The sequence below is a fragment of the Dendrobates tinctorius genome, unplaced genomic scaffold, assembly GCF_039654945.1.
Source record: "Dendrobates tinctorius isolate UK_male_01 unplaced genomic scaffold, ASM3965494v1 ptg000051l, whole genome shotgun sequence".
Taxonomy (NCBI): Eukaryota; Metazoa; Chordata; class Amphibia; order Anura; family Dendrobatidae; genus Dendrobates; species Dendrobates tinctorius.
This window is the reverse complement of record NW_027361719.1, coordinates 21,083,012-21,100,657: the sequence shown is the minus strand read 5'-3', so window position 1 is coordinate 21,100,657 and position 17,646 is coordinate 21,083,012. Positions and strand designations below refer to the sequence as shown.

At 44.5% G+C, this 17,646-nt stretch overlaps 1 protein-coding gene across 1 annotated transcript in view; it reads left to right on the top strand.

The window, feature by feature from the left end:
- Window positions 1–17,646, top strand: part of LRP1 (LDL receptor related protein 1) — a 518,911-nt gene that overhangs the window by 483,570 nt on the left and 17,695 nt on the right. The window contains exons 79-85 of the mRNA XM_073576846.1: window positions 6,287–6,403; window positions 8,609–8,785; window positions 10,922–11,062; window positions 11,152–11,325; window positions 12,290–12,454; window positions 17,093–17,258; window positions 17,375–17,479. Of these exons, the coding sequence (XP_073432947.1) occupies window positions 6,287–6,403; window positions 8,609–8,785; window positions 10,922–11,062; window positions 11,152–11,325; window positions 12,290–12,454; window positions 17,093–17,258; window positions 17,375–17,479 (1,045 nt within the window). The remainder of the gene's footprint in view (window positions 1–6,286; window positions 6,404–8,608; window positions 8,786–10,921; window positions 11,063–11,151; window positions 11,326–12,289; window positions 12,455–17,092; window positions 17,259–17,374; window positions 17,480–17,646) is intronic.

The window sequence follows — 17,646 nt, the reverse complement described above, 5'->3', positions numbered from 1 at the left end:
CCCCCTGCACTTTAGTCAAGTACTTTGCATGTTCTTCGTGCAATCGCAAACTTCCCTCACGCCAGTCCACTCCCCTCTGCCTGGATTGTAGCAATCCAATTCAGCCTGACGCCGTCCAGGAGCCATCTGCGGCCCCAGGTGAGAGTGAGCCCCCCATGCCTGGCTGGGCCTCCTCGCTATCTCAATCAGTGGCAGACCTCACCAGGGTGTCTCAGTCCCTGGTAGCCGTTCTTGATAAGTTGCCCCTGGACTCTTCAGCAGGGCCAAGCAGGTCCCAAATTGTTCCATCTGAATCAGCCAGCGGTAGTCGCAAAAGACCCAGGCAAGATTCCCAGCCGGTATCCTCTCCTAGTCCCATCTCACCGCATAGCCCTTCTCACCAGTCTCCCTCTCGGGCCTCCTCTCCCGAGTCAGGGGAAGCGCTTTCGGACAGGTCATCTGAGGGGATTTTAGAGGTGGATTCAGACCAGGATGCAAGCATGAAGGTCACAGTGCAGGACCTCATTGCTGCGATCCATCATACCTTCGATATTGCTGACTCCCCTGCGAAATCCTCAGATCAGGAGGTTTCGTTCAGACGGGCAGAAACTCCCTCCAGGGTTTTTCCTTTCCATTCCCAGTTTGGGAAAATTTTTACCAAGGAAAGAGAGGATCCGACCAGACGCTTTCAAAGAGGAAAACGTCTCGGCATACTCTACCCATTTGCTAAGGAGCTCACGGACAACTGGCCGGCCTCTCCCTCGGTCGATCCGCCCGTGCCCAGGCTATCCAATAATACGGTTCTCCCGCTTTCAGGCGTGGCGTCCCTAAAGGATTCTAATGACAGGATTATAGAATCCCTGGCGAAGTCTGCCTTTGAAGCGGCTTCAGCGGCGGTGTGTCCAATCTTTGCTTCATCCTGGACAGCAAAGACCATAGCCACGTGGGCAGACGACCTTCGGCAGGGCATCTTAGATAAGGCGCAACCGGAGCATTTGGCCAATCTCGCCAATCAGATCTCCCATGCTGGGGACTATCTTCTCTCCGCTTCCTTGGATGCTGCATCCTGTGCAGTTCAGGCGTCAAGCAACGTTATTGCAATTCGACGTACACTTTGGCTAAAGGCATGGCAAGCGGACTTGTCTTCTAAAAAGTCCCTCACTAACCTGCCTTTTCAGGGGGTGCGCCTCTTTGGGTCCCAATTGGACCAGATTATTAAGGACGCCACCGGAGGCACGAGTTCACTCCTCCCTCAGTCCAAGCCTCGCAGACCCCCACTAAGGCGTCAGTTTCGACCCTTTCGGACTTTCCGCCGTTTCAATACGGCGGACAACTCCTCCAGCCAACAGAGACCGCAGGCTCGCCAGGAGAGAAGGAAAGTTTCCTTCAGACCCACTCCTTCCTGGCGACCCCACTCCTCCCAGGGCAGACCGTCCAGATCTAGATCTGGACGGTCTACTTCAGCATGACTATCATCGGGCACGCGAAGGGCCTTTCCAATTGGGAGGTCTACTTCTTTCCTTCAGGGACGTTTGGCTGGCCGCCGTGGAGGACGCCTGGGTCAGGGAGGTCGTATCCTCAGGATACAAGATAGAGTTCGTCTCTCTCCCACGGGATCGTTTCTTCGAATCCCGGCCTCCAAAGGATCCAGCCCTGATCCCGGGGTTCTCTACAGCTATCGCCGCTCTCCTCAGTTCCGGGGTGATTGTGCCCGTTCCCGAATCGGAGCGCTTCACGGGGTTCTACTCGAACCTGTTTGTAGTGCCGAAAAAACACGGCGCAGTTCGACCCATCTTGGATCTCAAGCTGCTCAACAAGAGGGTCCGCCTTCGCCACTTCCGCATGGAGTCGCTTCGCTCGGTCATCGCCTCCATGGAGGAGCAGGAATTCATGTGCTCAATAGACATCCAAGATGCCTATTTACATGTTCCAATTTTCTCCGGACATCAGAAGTTCCTGCGCTTTGCGATTCGACAGCACCACTACCAGTTTGTCGCACTGCCCTTCGGTCTTGCCACCGCTCCCAGAGTCTTCACGAAGATCATGGCTGCGTTGATGGCTTTGTTGAGAGTCAGAGGCCTCGTTCTTTTCCCGTACCTAGACGATATTCTGATCAAGGCTCCCTCATTCCAACAGGCTCACCAAAGTTTGTCAATCGTCCTGGACACTCTTTCCAATTTCGGGTGGATCGTCAACAGGAAAAAGTCCTGTCTGGTTCCTACCCAACGCCTGGTCTTTCTAGGTCTTCTGTTCGACACTCGTCGGTCAAGGGTCTTTCTCCCACAAGAAAAGATTCTCTCTCTGCAGCAGGAAGTATGATCGCTGCAGACCTCGCGATTCCCATCCCTCCGTACAGCCATGAGGGTCCTGGGAAAGATGGTCGCGGCAATAGAGGCAGTTCCCTTTGCCCAATTTCACGCCAGGCCTCTCCAGCAGGCCATTCTATCGAAATGGAACAGGTCGCCTCGGTCCCTGGATCGCCCTGTCCATCTTTCTTACCGGATCAAGCGGTCTCTCAACTGGTGGTTGTCGTCACCTCTCATTCTATCGGGTCGATCCTTCCTTCCCATTCACTGGCAGATAGTAACCACAGATGCCAGTCTCCTCGGTTGGGGTGCTGTGTTCCGCAACCACACTGTTCAGGGTCGATGGTCGGATCGGGAATCAGCGCTACCGATCAACGTTCTGGAGATTCGAGCGATCCATCTTGCTCTGGTCCACTGGGAAAGGCTCCTCAAGGGACTGCCGGTACGGTTTCAGACAGACAACGCCACAGCGGTGGCATATGTCAACCGCCAAGGGGGAACACGGAGTGTTTCAGCCCTGGCGGAGGTGTCCAAGATTCTTCGTTGGGCGGAGATTTCCGTCCCGACAATTTCCGCGGTTCACATTCCCGGCGTAGACAACTGGGCCGCCGATTTTCTCAGCCGCGAGGGTCTCGCGGCGAGAGAATGGTCCCTACATCCGGAAGTGTTTCATCTGCTCTGCCTTCGGTGGGGAACCCCGGATGTAGACCTCATGGCGTCTCGCCTCAACAGGAAAGTCCCACAATTCGTGTCCAGGTCTCGGGACCCTCTGGCAGTGGGCGCCGACGCCCTGGCCGTTCCTTGGTCCCAGTTCGAACTTCCCTACCTGTTCCCTCCTCTGCCTCTTCTTCCCAAGCTGTTGAAGAAGATCAAGGCAGAAGGACTTCCGGTCATTCTCATCGCCCCGAATTGGCCCAGAAGGTCTTGGTTCGCGGACATTGTCAACCTTCTCGCGGACGCCCCCTGGAAGCTTCCAGACAGAACAGATCTGCTGTCTCAGGGTCCGATTTGCCACCCCAATTCTCGGCCGCTCAATTTAACGGCGTGGCTGTTGAGACCGAGGTTCTGAAACGAGCAGGATTTTCCGACCACGTAATTCAGACCATGATCCGAGCCAGAAAGCCATCATCTTCCAAGATTTACTACCATACTTGGAAGGCCTATTTCACTTGGTGTGAGACCAATGACGTCGCGCCCATGTCCTTTTCGCTCCCTTCAGTCCTAGCGTTTCTTCAGGCAAGATTGGATGCGGGGCTTGCCCTCAGTTCCCTGAAGGGTCAAGTTTCGGCGCTGTCCATTCTGTTTCAGAAAACGTTGGCTTCCCGTCCTCAGGTTAAGACCTTTCTTCAGGGCGTGGCTCACACGGTCCCGCCGTACCGGGCGCCCGTGGATCCATGGGATCTTAATCTGGTTCTTGAGGTTCTGCAAGGTCCGCCCTTTGAACCCCTCAGGGATATTTCCCTTTCTCTCCTTTCTTGGAAGGTAGCCTTTCTGGTGGCCATCACCTCCGTCCGGCGCGTGTCGGAATTGGCAGCTCTTTCGTGCCGCTCTCCCTTTCTGGTTCTCCACCAGGATAAGGTAGTTCTGCGGCCTCCGCCCTCGTTCCTTCCGAAGGTGGTGTCCTCGTTTCACCTCAACGAGGATATCGTGCTCCCGTCCTTTTGTCCGAATCCAACTCATCCCCGAGAGCGGTCCTTGAACAAGCTGGACCTGGTTAGGGCGGTAAGAGTCTATCTGTCTAGGACGACTTCCTTGCAAAAGACAGAGTCTCTTTTCATTATCCCTGATGGAGCGCGGAAAGGTCACCCGGCGTCAAAAGCCACCATTGCTCGCTGGATCAGATCGGCTATCCTGGAAGCCTACCGTGTTAAGCGTCGCGGAGCCCCTCCGGGTATCAGGGCCCACTCTACTCGAGCAGTGGGTGCCTCCTGGGCGGTGCGCCACAGAGCTTCCGCACTGCAGCTTTGCAAAGCTGCAACATGGTCATCGGTTCACACGTTTGTGAAATTCTACAGAGTCCACACCTACGCTTTGGCGGACGCCAGCCTAGGTAGACGGATTCTGCAGGCCGCGGTGGTGAGTCCGCTGGCCTGATGGAAGTTTGTTTCCCACCCCAGGGACTGCTTTGGGACGTCCCAAGGTCTCTGTGTCCCCCAATAAGGCGAACGAGAAAACAGGATTTTTGGGTTGCTTACCGTAAAATCTGTTTCTCGGAGCCTTCATTGGGGGACACAGCACCCTCCCATGTTTTACAGCTCCTGTTCTTACTTTGGTTGAATGTTTACAGTTGAGTTGTTTATGTTGTCAACCTATTCTGTTCCTTCTCCTACTGCTTTCTCACTAACTGAGGAATTCTCTGCCGGTCGGTGGGGTGTACACTGCGGAGGAGGAGCTATCTTTTTTTGTGCATAGTGTCAGCCTCCTAGTGGCAGCAGCATACACCCAAGGTCTCTGTGTCCCCCAATGAAGGCTCCGAGAAACAGATTTTACGGTAAGCAACCCAAAAATCCTGTTTTATTGCTTGAAATAAGTATTTGATCACCTACCAACCAGCAAGAATTTTGGCTTTCACAGACCTGTTTGTTTTTCTTTAGGAAGCTCTACTATTCTGCACTCATTACCTGTATTAATTGCACATGTTTCAACTCGTTACCTGTATAAAAGACACCTGTCCACACAATCAATCAATCACACTCCAACCTCTCCACCAAGACCAAATAGCTAAGGACACCAGGGACAAAATTGTAGACCTGCACAAGGCTGGGATGGACTACAGGACAATAGAAAAGCAGCTTGGTAAGAAGGCAACAACTGTTGGCACAATTATAAAAAAAATGGAAGAAACACAAGATGACTGTCAAGTCTTCCTCAGCCTGGGAGTACATGCAAGATCTCGCCTTGTAGGGTAAGGATAATTCTTAAAAAGGCCACTAATCAGCCCAGAACTACATGGTAGGACTTGGTCAATGAGCTGACGAGAACTGGATTAAAATCCTGCAGGGCTCACAAGATCCCCCTGCTCACGCCAGCACAGGTCCAGGCCCATTTGAAGTTCATCATTGACCATCTTGATGATGCAGAGGAGGCATGGGAGAAGGTCATATGGTCAGATGAGACCAAAATATAACTTTTTGGTATCAACGCCGCTCGCCATGTTTGGAGGATGAAGAAGGATGAGTACAACCCCAAGAACACCGTTCCAACAGTGAAACATGGTGGGGGAAGCATCATACATTGAGGATGCTTTTCTGTAAAGGGGAAAGAACAACTGCACCATATTGAAGGGAGGATGTATGAGGTCATGTATTGTGAGATTTTGGCCAACACCCTCCTTCCCTCAGTAAGAACATTGAAGATGGATTGTGGCTGGGTCTTCCAGCAGGACAATGACCCAAAACAGACAGCCAATGCAACTAAGGAGTGGCTCTGTGTAAGAAGCATTTCAAGGTCCTGGAGTGGCCTAGCCAGTCTGAGCCCAATAGTAAATCTTTGGAGGGATCTGAAACTCAAGCGTGCCCAATGACGGCCCCAAAACTTGACAGATCTGGAGAAGAGCTGTTTTGAGGAATGGGCCAAAATCCCTGCTTCAGTGTGTGCAAACATGGTCAAGAACTACAGGCAACATCAGAGCTCTGTAATTGCAAACAAAGGTTTCTATACAGATATTAAGTTCTGTTTTTCCATTGTATCAAATACTTATTTCATAGAATAAAATGCAAATTAATTATGTAAAAATTATACAATTAGTTTTTTTGTTTATTTTTAGATTGTATCTCAGTTGAAGTGTATCTACTATAAAAAATACAGACCTCTCCATTCGTTGTATGTGGGAAAACTTACAAAATCAGCAGTGTATCAAATACTTATTTTCCCCACTGTACAAGAATTGTTTTTTGGTATATTACAATCTAATAATGGAGATGTAAAGTCTATTATTGATACATATTAGACAGTGGGGGGAAATGCTAATATATTTAATAAGGTTATTGCTTATTTTTTAGGCCTGGCTGTGGATTACTACAATGAGCGCCTTTACTGGGCTGACGCCAAGTTATCCATCATCAGCAGCATACGTCTCAATGGAACAGATCCCGTGGTAGTCATCAGTAACAAGAAAGGTAAAACCATTGCATCCAAACCATGAAAACATGTATTGTGCCTTTTGGTATATGCATTAGTTAATGGATTTTTTTTATAAATGAGCGTCTCTACCTCTCGAAGGCATAATTGGACACATCCTACGGTAAAGTGGTAGAAAAGAAAACTCCATTTTTGAACAACATTCCACAGTTTATAGCTAAAGTATAAAAGCTGAACAACATTTGTTGTCAATCCTTTGCTTCACTTGTCTCATACTGAGATGTTTTCCTTTCCGTACATGTCGAAAGCGAAGTCCAGATTTTGGCAGAGAGTAATGTATTGTGGATGAAAGCAATAGTGAACATATTGGGTAACGTCAGCAGAAGTTATAGAAAAGAGATAAGAACAATCAAATAATAGCAGAATAAACAGGATTTGCAATTTTATTTCATAATTTTAATGGTTGACGTAGACTTAATACCAGCACCATGAGCAGACACTAATAGCCTCATATTAGGGGGAAAAATCCTCCCTGACTCCACATACGTCAATCAGACTAGTTCCCAGGATCGACGTCCGATCACAGAACCTAGTGCCTGTAACATGTAATATTTTATTTTCTCTAAAACGACATCCAGGCCCTTCAAGTACTTTTGTAGTGAATGAGCCATTACAGCATGCTGCAACAGTAAAGAATCACCACCAGTGATTAGAATTGAACCTGCTTTCCTCTAGATGTAGAGAATGCCCCCTGTCACTGTCGCGCTTTAAATCTTGACATATTTTGCCACATCCTGTCCTGTTACTGAGAGCGCAGAGCCCCATCACCAGCAATAAGATGCCAAATACCCGAATCTGGTTATTTTGATGACTTGCAGTTCTGCTACCCTATCCCAATATAGCTACTGCATATGAAAAATGAAGATAATGTATATGTGTTAATTTTCTCTTTATAGTTAAAGAAAACCTGTCACCTGATTCTTTCTGCCCGTGGTTTGGGCAGCATGAATCAAAGCCGGGCTGCACAATTGTAGCTAGGAATATTTTTCTCTGAAATGATCTGACATTTAAGAGATGATGTGGTTTGAAGATCCGGCCAGGACAATAGGCATAGATGATACTAGACTGGCCAGAGGCGGTGCCGGACTAGTCTTGTGTAGGTTCCAGATAGATACTTAAACTACGACTTCTCTGAAGTGCTACTTTTTACTTATTTTTATTTTATTCGCTTATATAGCGCCATTAATTCCTCAGCGCTTTACAGACATCATCATCTCTGTCCCCATTGGGGCTCACAGTCTAGATTCCCTATCAGTATGTCTTCGGCGTGTGGGAGCAAACTGGAGAACGTGAAGGAAACCCACACAAACACGGGGAAAATATACCGACTCCTTGCACATGTTCTTGGTGGGTTTTGAACCAGAACCACAATAGTGCTAACCACTGAGCCACAGTGCTGCGCACCACCAAAAAAAATATTCCTGCCTGCAATAGTGTAGCTAGGCTCTGATTCATGATGCACTTTGTATGGGCAGCAGAAATTAGATGACAGGCTCCCTTTAAGTGTTTGCATATATTGATACTGACATATTCTAAAACTGTCAGACTTCCGTCCACTACTTTGATACATTTTTCCCTCTGGCTTTGCCTGTGGGTGTTGGAGTAAATTGGGGTAAGTCACAGCTTTGTAGCCTTAGACCATGTTCCCTAGTCATGCAGTGATAATTTCCTGCTGTTAAAACACTGATTGTATTGAAACTATAGCACACTGCCTGGTAAGTGACTCTTACTGGAATCAGGTTCTCTGCTCCTACATTATGTTGCTCTTAGATTAAATGGCAAACAACCTGCTGACAGATTCATTTTATAGGAATTGTCCACCACTTGGCTACCTGTTCTTAAATGCTAAAATGCCTCATATAAAATAAAAAACGCATTTCTCCTGAACGCAGTGTTGTTGCATTCACTGATTGGCTGCAGTGCTCATGTGACTTTACAATGAAACAACAATGTCGCATTACGGCTCGGAGACACCGCAATGACCTAGTAGGAACAGTGCTGGTTCAGAAGGTGAGTGTGTGTCTTTTTTACTTTATTTGGTGCATTTTAGCATTTAAGAAGCAGTTTTCCAGTGTGGACAACCCGTGTAAGTGGATTTTGTATAGTTATAAAGGTCTTTATTGAGATGCGACTAGATTATACTTCGGAATCACCTTGAAAGATCTGAATTTTTTTTTTTCTAGGTCTTACTCATCCGTTCAGCATTGATATATTTGAAGATTATATCTACGGAGTCACATACATTAACAACCTCATTTTTAAAGTGCACAAGTTCGGACATGGCCCTGTCACCAATCTTACATGGGGAATTAACCACGTCACTGATGTTGTTCTGTATCACCAGTATAAGCAACCTGAAGGTAAATCTGGAAATTATGGCAGAATCCTGAAACTGCCTCATTATTAGTCTCTCTGAAACCACAAAGTAGTATCAAATCCTGCACATGAGACACCTGCAGAATCATAAGATCGGCCATGAAATCTGCAGGATCCACAATCTAGCTAATGTTTATGTATCCTGCTCAATGGCCGCTACACATCTGTTATTAAGGAAAGAAAAAATTGAATGTGTAGGATTTGAGCGTGTTCAATCTTTAGTTTCACCAGAAATCAGAGCAGTCAGAATTGTCTGACTGCAGCTAATTCAGTGTAAGAGCGGCCACACACATCAAATAGCTGTTGTCTGATCGTTCTGCTGGCAGCCACCTCAGCCGCTCTTCCATACACAAGAGCACTTGGCTGAATTAGTGGCAACTTATCTCCAGGAGAAAAAAAATGATCAGCAGTCCAAGATTGTACATGCCCGATTGACATCTTCTCCTTCATTCAGCTGTATAGTGTCCCCATACACATTTGACTGACAAATGAAGCCATTGATATCTGCAGACTCTGTAAACATTTGTCTGTGTGTGTTGGCCTTTATTCTAGGAGTGCATGTAACCATGTAAACTGGCTGATTATCAAGAATATTATTTTCCTAGTAAATGGCACACGTTCAGAGGCTGTCAATCAAGTGATCGCTCACAACCTGCTTCTAAAAGGAAATGTATCATCAGAAAATTCCGTGTATTATAAAAAAAAAATTGCAATTTTTTTTTGCTCTTTTTTAATTTTATGATCGTTGCAAAAGGAAAAAAAACAACAAAAAAATCTGTAATCTTCATACTTGCCACTGGTGCTTCTTAAGACTTGTATTTTCTGTCCTTTCAGGAAGAGTTTTGGGTAAGGCTAAATATTATCAGAGGCAAAATTCATAGCAATAGGTAACGCCTCTATACACAGCTGACAATACAGGAGGCACCGATCACCATCGGTCACAGCTGACCCTTCTCCCCCTCCTTTCACAATGACCTTTGCACAGGCTCGTTGGACACTTTAAGGCCGGGATCACACACAGCGAGATACGGCCGAGTCTCGCAGGTTAAAACCAAGCTCTGGCGCCGGCACTCCTGAGCGGATCGTGCGGCTGCATAGAATTAAATGGAGCCACACGCTCTGCTCCCTTGTGCTGACAGCAGCGCCGGGTATTACCATGCGAGACTCGACCGTATTCCTCGCATGTGTGATCCCGGCCTAATACAAAAGAGAGCCACTATGTACATGTGTTGTTTCTAAAAAGCCCTAGTTTTCAGTGTGAAAATTGCAAGAATTATATATTTTATACTAAATACAGATTTGTGATATGTTTACAAAAAAATTGTCAAAAATACATTTAACGCAAAAACTTGATTTTAAACAGTTGGTTATTTTCTGATGATCGCTTGCCTTTTAAGTGCTTGCTTAACAATCATCTTTCTTGGCAGAACATTGTCCTGTGTAAGCAGAACAAGTGCTTCTGATGCGTGCGGAACGATGGTCTGGGGAGTGTAAACAGGCTACTAAATATCATCCGATCTGCAAACATGGTTGTTTTATACCTCAGGTCGGCTATGCTAAATGCAAACCTTCAGCTGCATTCACACTAGCCAATAATCCATCGTCCACGACAGTTGTGTAATATGAACGAGCGACCTAACGATGTGTCCAAAAAATGTTCGTTCATTGTGTATGAAATCGTTTGGGCGAGCGGAGAAATTTTCATTCAACTTGTGAAAATTGTGTGATGTAAATGGAGATGGTTTGCTCATTCAATGAATTGCCCATAAGAGAGGAGTGGAAATAAAAAGCCTAAATAGGGCTGATCGTGTTCCAAAGCAATAAATAGTTCAGTAGCAGTTGGCGCATTGGAACGAGTACATAGTCATGGTGATTTAATTTTTTTTCTGAATCCATGTTTTCGGAATGAATAGTATCACTTATGGGATATGAACGTTGCACACTTCAGATTGTGAGAACGCATTGCATGATGTTACAATGTAACCAACGCAATTCAACCGTTTCGTTCACGACTCTCTTCCTCGTGAGTCACAATTGCATCGTTCATGATTTACATCATTATCTGCCCGTGAAAACGAGCCCGTAGATCTGGATCGGTCACTGTCCGTTTGTGTCTTTAGTAACAAATCCTTGTGACCGGAAGAAGTGTGAATGGCTGTGTCTGCTGAGTCCCAGTGGATCAGTTTGTACATGTCCAAATGGAAGAAGACTGGACAATGGAACGTGTGTGCTTATTCCATCCCCCACTCAGTCCCCTGACGGTAAGTACGGAGATAAGTGAAGAAAACCTTACGTAGTACAGATTTCAGTTGTTTGGTTTGATTTTCTCATTTTTCACTGTTTTGCTTAGAGCCCACGCCAGATACTTGCAATGTAGAATGTTTGAATGGAGGTCAGTGCTTCCTGAATGCCAGAAAGCAAGCCAAGTGCCGCTGTTCACCAAGTTATCACGGAGAAAGGTGCGAAATTGACCAGTGTAAAGATTACTGCAAGAACGGAGGAAACTGTGCCCCATCACGCACAGGTAAGCTAAAAAAATTACATAAAGCCTAGCTTCCCAGTCCATGATACATGACCCCCAGTGAGCATGTGCAATACACGGTCCTACTCGTCTACTTTGTTTCTTTGGCTTTGTAACATCAAATAACATTCTATTAAAGAAAGTCTGTTACTCCCACAACTCAAATTAAACCACTTATACAATCATATTGGGGACTTAGCCCTTATAAAAATCTTACTTGTAATCTTACATTTCAATTTTTCATTTTAGTTTTACATTAAAAATAAATGTATTACACATGCAAATGAGGGCTCCTTGGTGTACCCTGGGCACCGCAACACCCGCTCAATTACAAGTATGATTTCTATAAGAGTGAAGTTCAAGTCCCCTACATACTGTATAAGTAATCTAATTTTGGTTTCAGAGGTGAAAGGCTCCCTTTAAAAATGGAATTTCCATCTCTGACATGTATGAACTCCCTCATAAGTTAATGGGGTGATCATTTATGAGTAACCATCTCTCTATCCCTGGTGGTGCAAGATGGGGCCCTGTGGTCAGACTTGGAACCCCTCATTTATCAGACATCTAGGAGATACAAATGTTCAAAATGGGAAAACCAGGTGTGAGTGCCTGTTCAAAGCAGTTAAAACTGGTTTGAATCACTGATTGGTAACCAACTTACTATTTTACTTAAAAAAAAATGCTTTTTCCCAATTAATTTGCACAGCACTGTGTATTTTTCATATTCATCTTTTACATTTGAAAAACTACGATAAGTATGGCGCTAAACTGCGTCCACTGGCCGAGTGTATGTATAACTCATCAATACCATTCGTTCCAAGGTCTGAAGTCGTGCGTGTGCTGGGGGGATTCGTAAGTCTGCATTCACGCAGAGTGATTGCAGCGTTATCAGCTTGTATCCCTATTAAGTATATGATCTGAGTACATAGCAGCGTTAAACTCTGTTCTTACCAACTGTCCTTCTTAGGTTTACCAACATGCCGCTGCTCTACTGGGTTCACTGGTCCCACATGCCAGGAACAAGTATGCACCAAGGACTACTGTCAGAACAACGCCACTTGTTCTGTCAACCAGGGCAACCAACCAAACTGCCGCTGCCTTGCTGATTACATTGGGGACAAGTGTCAGTACCGTAAGTAACCATCAAACCTTATCGCCCCTATGGGGCTTATGTCAGCATTAAAAGCCAATAACATTAAGCTTAATGTCTCCAGCCCCCATCCAGGTGACCAAGCATCTGTTTCTCCTGGGTCAGGATTGATTACAGAGTTGTAGTTATAAAAGTTATACTAGACATTTAAGAATGAATATCACTTTAAAAGGTAAAAGATACGTACAGAATATATTGTTGCAGCATATCATGATTTTAGTTAGGCCACAAGGTATCAGCAATCCTGACATTTCTATATATTTCTTAATAACCGCTATTATTCCATGATCCCTCAGAGCCTTGTATACATTTTTTGTCCTTTTATTTTATTAGATTCACATTCACACTGTGGCCATTTAACAGAAAGATAAAAAGCAAAATGAGTAAATACCGTGTTTTAAATGGTAATAGTAAATGTAGATGACATGGGTTAGTTTGTTAACACTACTTTGACCAAAAAAGCATATAAGCCATCCCACCGCGACAAGGTGTACCCAATCTATTTCGATGTCTGCTGACATAGTGAGTTGCACTACAAGATGTTTGTTTGTTTTTTATCAAAATAGTGTTAACTAAATATCCTATGTTATTTACATGTACTATTACTATTTATTCATTTTCTTAAGCCCCCGTCACACTAAGCGAGATCACTGCTGAGTCACAAGTTTTGTGACGCAACAGCGACCTCAGCAGCGATCTCGCTGTGTGTGACACCTATAAGTGACCGGCCCACCCAGCCGTGTATCGCTGATCGTGCAGGAATGTCCTGGGCCTTTTTTTTGACTGTTGGTCTCCTGCTGGCCAGCACGCATCGCTACATGTGGCAGCGGGAGACCATCGATCAGCGAGCTCCCAGCGCTGTAAGCTGGTATCCAAGGTAAACAGCGGGTAACTAATCACCGCGCGTGCTTAGTTACCCCGTTTACCTTGGATACCAGCTCCCAGCGCGAGCACGCTGGTATCCAGGGTACACAGTGGGTAACTAAGCGACGCATGCGCTTAGTTACCCGCGTCCTCATTGGTCCTGATCTCTGGTGAGTCTGCCTGTTTGACAGCTCACCATTGTTGGTATCGCTGGTGCGTCGCTATGTGTAACGGGACCCTTATTGCAGAGTGTTTGCTCATTTTTTTTTATCTTAGGTTTTGTCTGTTACATTATACTTATAACAACATATATTCTGGTTCATTTTTTTGTTTCTCTTTTTTTTTTTACATTTTATAGATGGGTGTGGCTCACCCTTTTGAGTTGTGCATTTTCTTTCATTTTTTTCCACGAGTAGGTGTCTGAACATTCGGATCTGGGTCCTGCTCTTACCCTGTCCCGATTGGGGTATACCTTGTCAATGTGTGATGGCTTTTACGCTATTTTTGTCGAAATAAGTTTACTTACTACAGGGTATTTGCTCATTTCGTTTGTATCCTCCTTTTTTATTTTGGCAGAAAAAACAATTCTATAAGGATAGACATCATTGTTTTACATCTTAGGGCAGCATTTATCAGGCTCTAGATGTATGATCTCAGCCATATTTAATTTGAGATGCTGCAGCATTTTAAAGGAAAACATAATTTAAAAGCCACCAGGGACCAACACACACAGGTGACTATTCTAAAAAGCGGGTCCTTGGTCTTCCCATCCTAACCCTTTGAGTGATGGGTCAGTCACTGAGTGTGTTTATAGGTAGAGGCCTGACACTCCGGGGCATCGGACAGGGAGAAGCCACCGGGGACCTACTTTTCCAACTAGTCACCCGTTCTGCTTGGTCCCGGGCATTTATAGTTAAGTTTCTCTGTGAAACGCCGCAACGTCTGAATCAAACATACCTAGCTGAAATCATACAGCCAGTATCTGATGCCTACTGCCCAGGTAGCATTTATCAGCTGTCAGGTTCTATTTAAGTATATCTGGCAGAAACTTTAACCCATGTGATAGAGATATCCTTAGGAGGATGGCTTAAAGTTTAAATGGACGTAAAAATAGTTATAGGACTAATATCAGGGAACTTGCTATATGATGCCATAAACTCCATTTGTCTATGCATCTTGGCGTCCCATCGCTCCCTCCATATCGCAGCTGTAGCTAACTTTTTCACAATCACAATTTTGGAAGTTGTGAGAACATAGAGAACAGTGGTGCGGTCTATGTTTGTAATATCCTCCAGTCGTAGATAAACAAAGAGCAGGCGACAAAGGATAATGTAGAAGATTTGATTGAAAAGTTTGAATTCTATCCCAGAGAGGTATAAAAAACACGACAGTCCCAAACAATGTATTAAGACTAACAACTATGGGCCTACACCATAATATGGAAATATTTGGGTGAATTGGTGAGGGACTATATTGGATGAAGTACCACCTATAGAGCATTTCTCTGGTGGATTAAAGACTAGATGGACGGCAGGAATATTTAGAGGCTGGTGAGATGGACCACAAGCAGACTTCTTAAATGTTTGTCCAATTTTTTTCCTGAGAAATACAGTTGTGCTCAAAAGTTGACATAACCCGGCAGAATATTTGCTTTCTTGGCCTTTTTTTCTGAGAATATGAATGATAACACCAAAACTGATTATCATTTTTAACTTCCAAATGACCCTGATCAAAAGTTTATATACCTTGGTGATTTTGGGTTTCAATGGCTACTAAACATAACATCCTCACCTTTGACCTGTTTGCTTGTAATCAGTGTATGTGCATAAAAGCTGAGTGAGTTTCTGGGATCCAGACAGACTCTTGCCTCTTTCATCCAGCCACTGGCATTTCTGGATTGTGAGTCATTTGGAAAGCAAAATAATTGTCAACGGATCTATGGGAAAAGGTAGTTGAACTGTATAAAACAGGAAAGGGATACAAAAAGATATCCAAGGAATTGATAATGCCAGTCAGCAGCGTTCAAACTGTGATTAACAACTGGAAAATCAGAGGCTCTATAAAAACAAACCCACGGTCAGGTAGACCAACAAAAATTTTGCCCACAACAGCCAGGAAAATTGTTTGGGATGCAAAGAAAAACCCACAAATATTATCAGCTGAAATACTGGAATCTCTGAAAACTAGTGGTGTGGCTGTTTCAAGATGCACAATAAGGAGGCACTTGAAGAAAAATGGGCTGCATGGTCAAGTCACCAGAACAAAGCCATTACTGCGCAAATGCCACAAAGTGTCTTGCCTACAGTACGCAAAACAGCACAGAGACAAGCCTCAAAACTTCAGGAACAAGGTAATTTGGAGTGATGAGACCAAAATTGAACTTTTTAACCACAACCCATAAACGTTACTTTTGGAGGTCAACAAGGCCTATAGTGAAATTAACACCATTCCTACAGTAAAGCACGGAGGTGGATCGCTGATGTTTTGGGGATGTGTGAGCTACAAAGGGACAGAAAACTTGGTCAAAGTTGAAGGAAAGATGAATGCAGCATGTTATCAGCAAATACTGAAGGTAATTTCAATCACCAACCCAGAAGCTGTGCATGGGATGTACTTGGATGCTTCAGCATGACAACGATCCAAAACACAAGGCCAAGTTGACCTGTCATTGGATACAGCAGAAAAAAAGTGAAGGTTCTGGAGTGCCCATCTCAGTCTCCTGACCTCAAAATCATTGAGCCACTCTAGGGAGATCTCAAGCGCGCAGTTCATGCTAGACAGCTCAGGAATTTACAGGAACTGGAGGCTTTTTGCCAAGAAGAGTGGGCAGCTTTACCATCTGAGAAAACAAAGAGCCTCATCCACATCTACCACAAAAAACTTCAGGCTGTTAGAGGGGGTAATACACGGTATTAAGAAATGGGGTATGGGTACTTTTGATCAGGGTCATTTGGATGTTTAGGGTTGTCATTATGATCAAATGGTTGCTATTCCATATTTGATGGACTGAGAGAATATCTGATTTCCATCATTTGTGATATCAGTGGTAGGGATTGGTTGTTGGACCACTGTGAATGGGAAATCAAAAATTCTCATAATTATTAGTCTTTTTCCCGAAGCCACTGAGCTCCAGGAGTGCCTTCCTGATCTCACGGTAAGATATGGAGGTGCAGGAAATGCACAGGTTTCCAGAGCACAATTTGAATGGATGGAGGTGTAACAAAGAGGTTTTCCATTTCAGCCCAAGGGCTGTTCACACCAAATATTTATTTTAGATTTTTCTTTTTTCAATCACTTTGCATTTTGCTAATTGATAAAATGAAACTAGTGTTACTTTGTACCAGGACAGGGCAGTCTAGGTTTTTCCATTGTATTTTAAGTGATTATACATATTAGTTTTGTGGTTTTCACTTAGCTTTTTTTTTCGAAGTAAAAATTGCACTTTCGGTCATTTTCCCACCAAAAGCAAGCAAAAAAAACCCAAAAAACACTTGAGCCAGATTTTTGATATGTAACATATGAAAAGCATTTTGCATGCTGCTTTTTTAGGTTGATTTTTTATCTTTGTTTTTTGTATTTATGCCATTTTTCTCTTGTTGACCACCATTATCTGTGCTTTACTCACTCTCCCCAGTTCCAGTACAGAGTCTCCACCGCTGCTCCTAGTGCTGTGGCCGTGACATCAGCGCTGCTGCCAGTAACTGGCCTCAGCAGCTAAAAATTTTACATGAGACTTTTCTTTTGTTTTTCTTGCAGGAAAATGTACTGGGTACTGTGAGAATAATGGAATATGCCACAGTGCAAACGGAACGAAGCAGTGCCGCTGCACTCCTCTGTTTGAAGGCAGTCGCTGTGAGAAAAACAGATGTGCCCGTTGCAAAGATGGCAAATGTAGTATAACCAATGGGGATGTTCTCTGCACGTAAGTATGTTTGTAGGGTCAGTATAAAGCTGATTTTTATAATAAAAAGGAAGGAATCTTTACAGTTAAAGCAGAGATTACTGTAGCTTCATCATCTATTTCATGTTTTGTCACAGGTGCAAAGATGGACGCATCGCTAAGTCTTGTTTGACATGTGAAAATTACTGTAAGAATGGTGGAACCTGCACAATCAACCGAATAACAGATATGCCAGAATGCCAGTAAGAAATGCCAGGTCTTGGGCTGAGAAGGGATCATGTGTAATACAACATAACGTTGATAAAAAACATTCTGGTTATATTTTACGAAAATCTAGTTGCCATGGCAGAATGCAGAATGGCTGCCATGAAAATCGTTTTTGGTAATATGATTACGTTATAGGACCAAT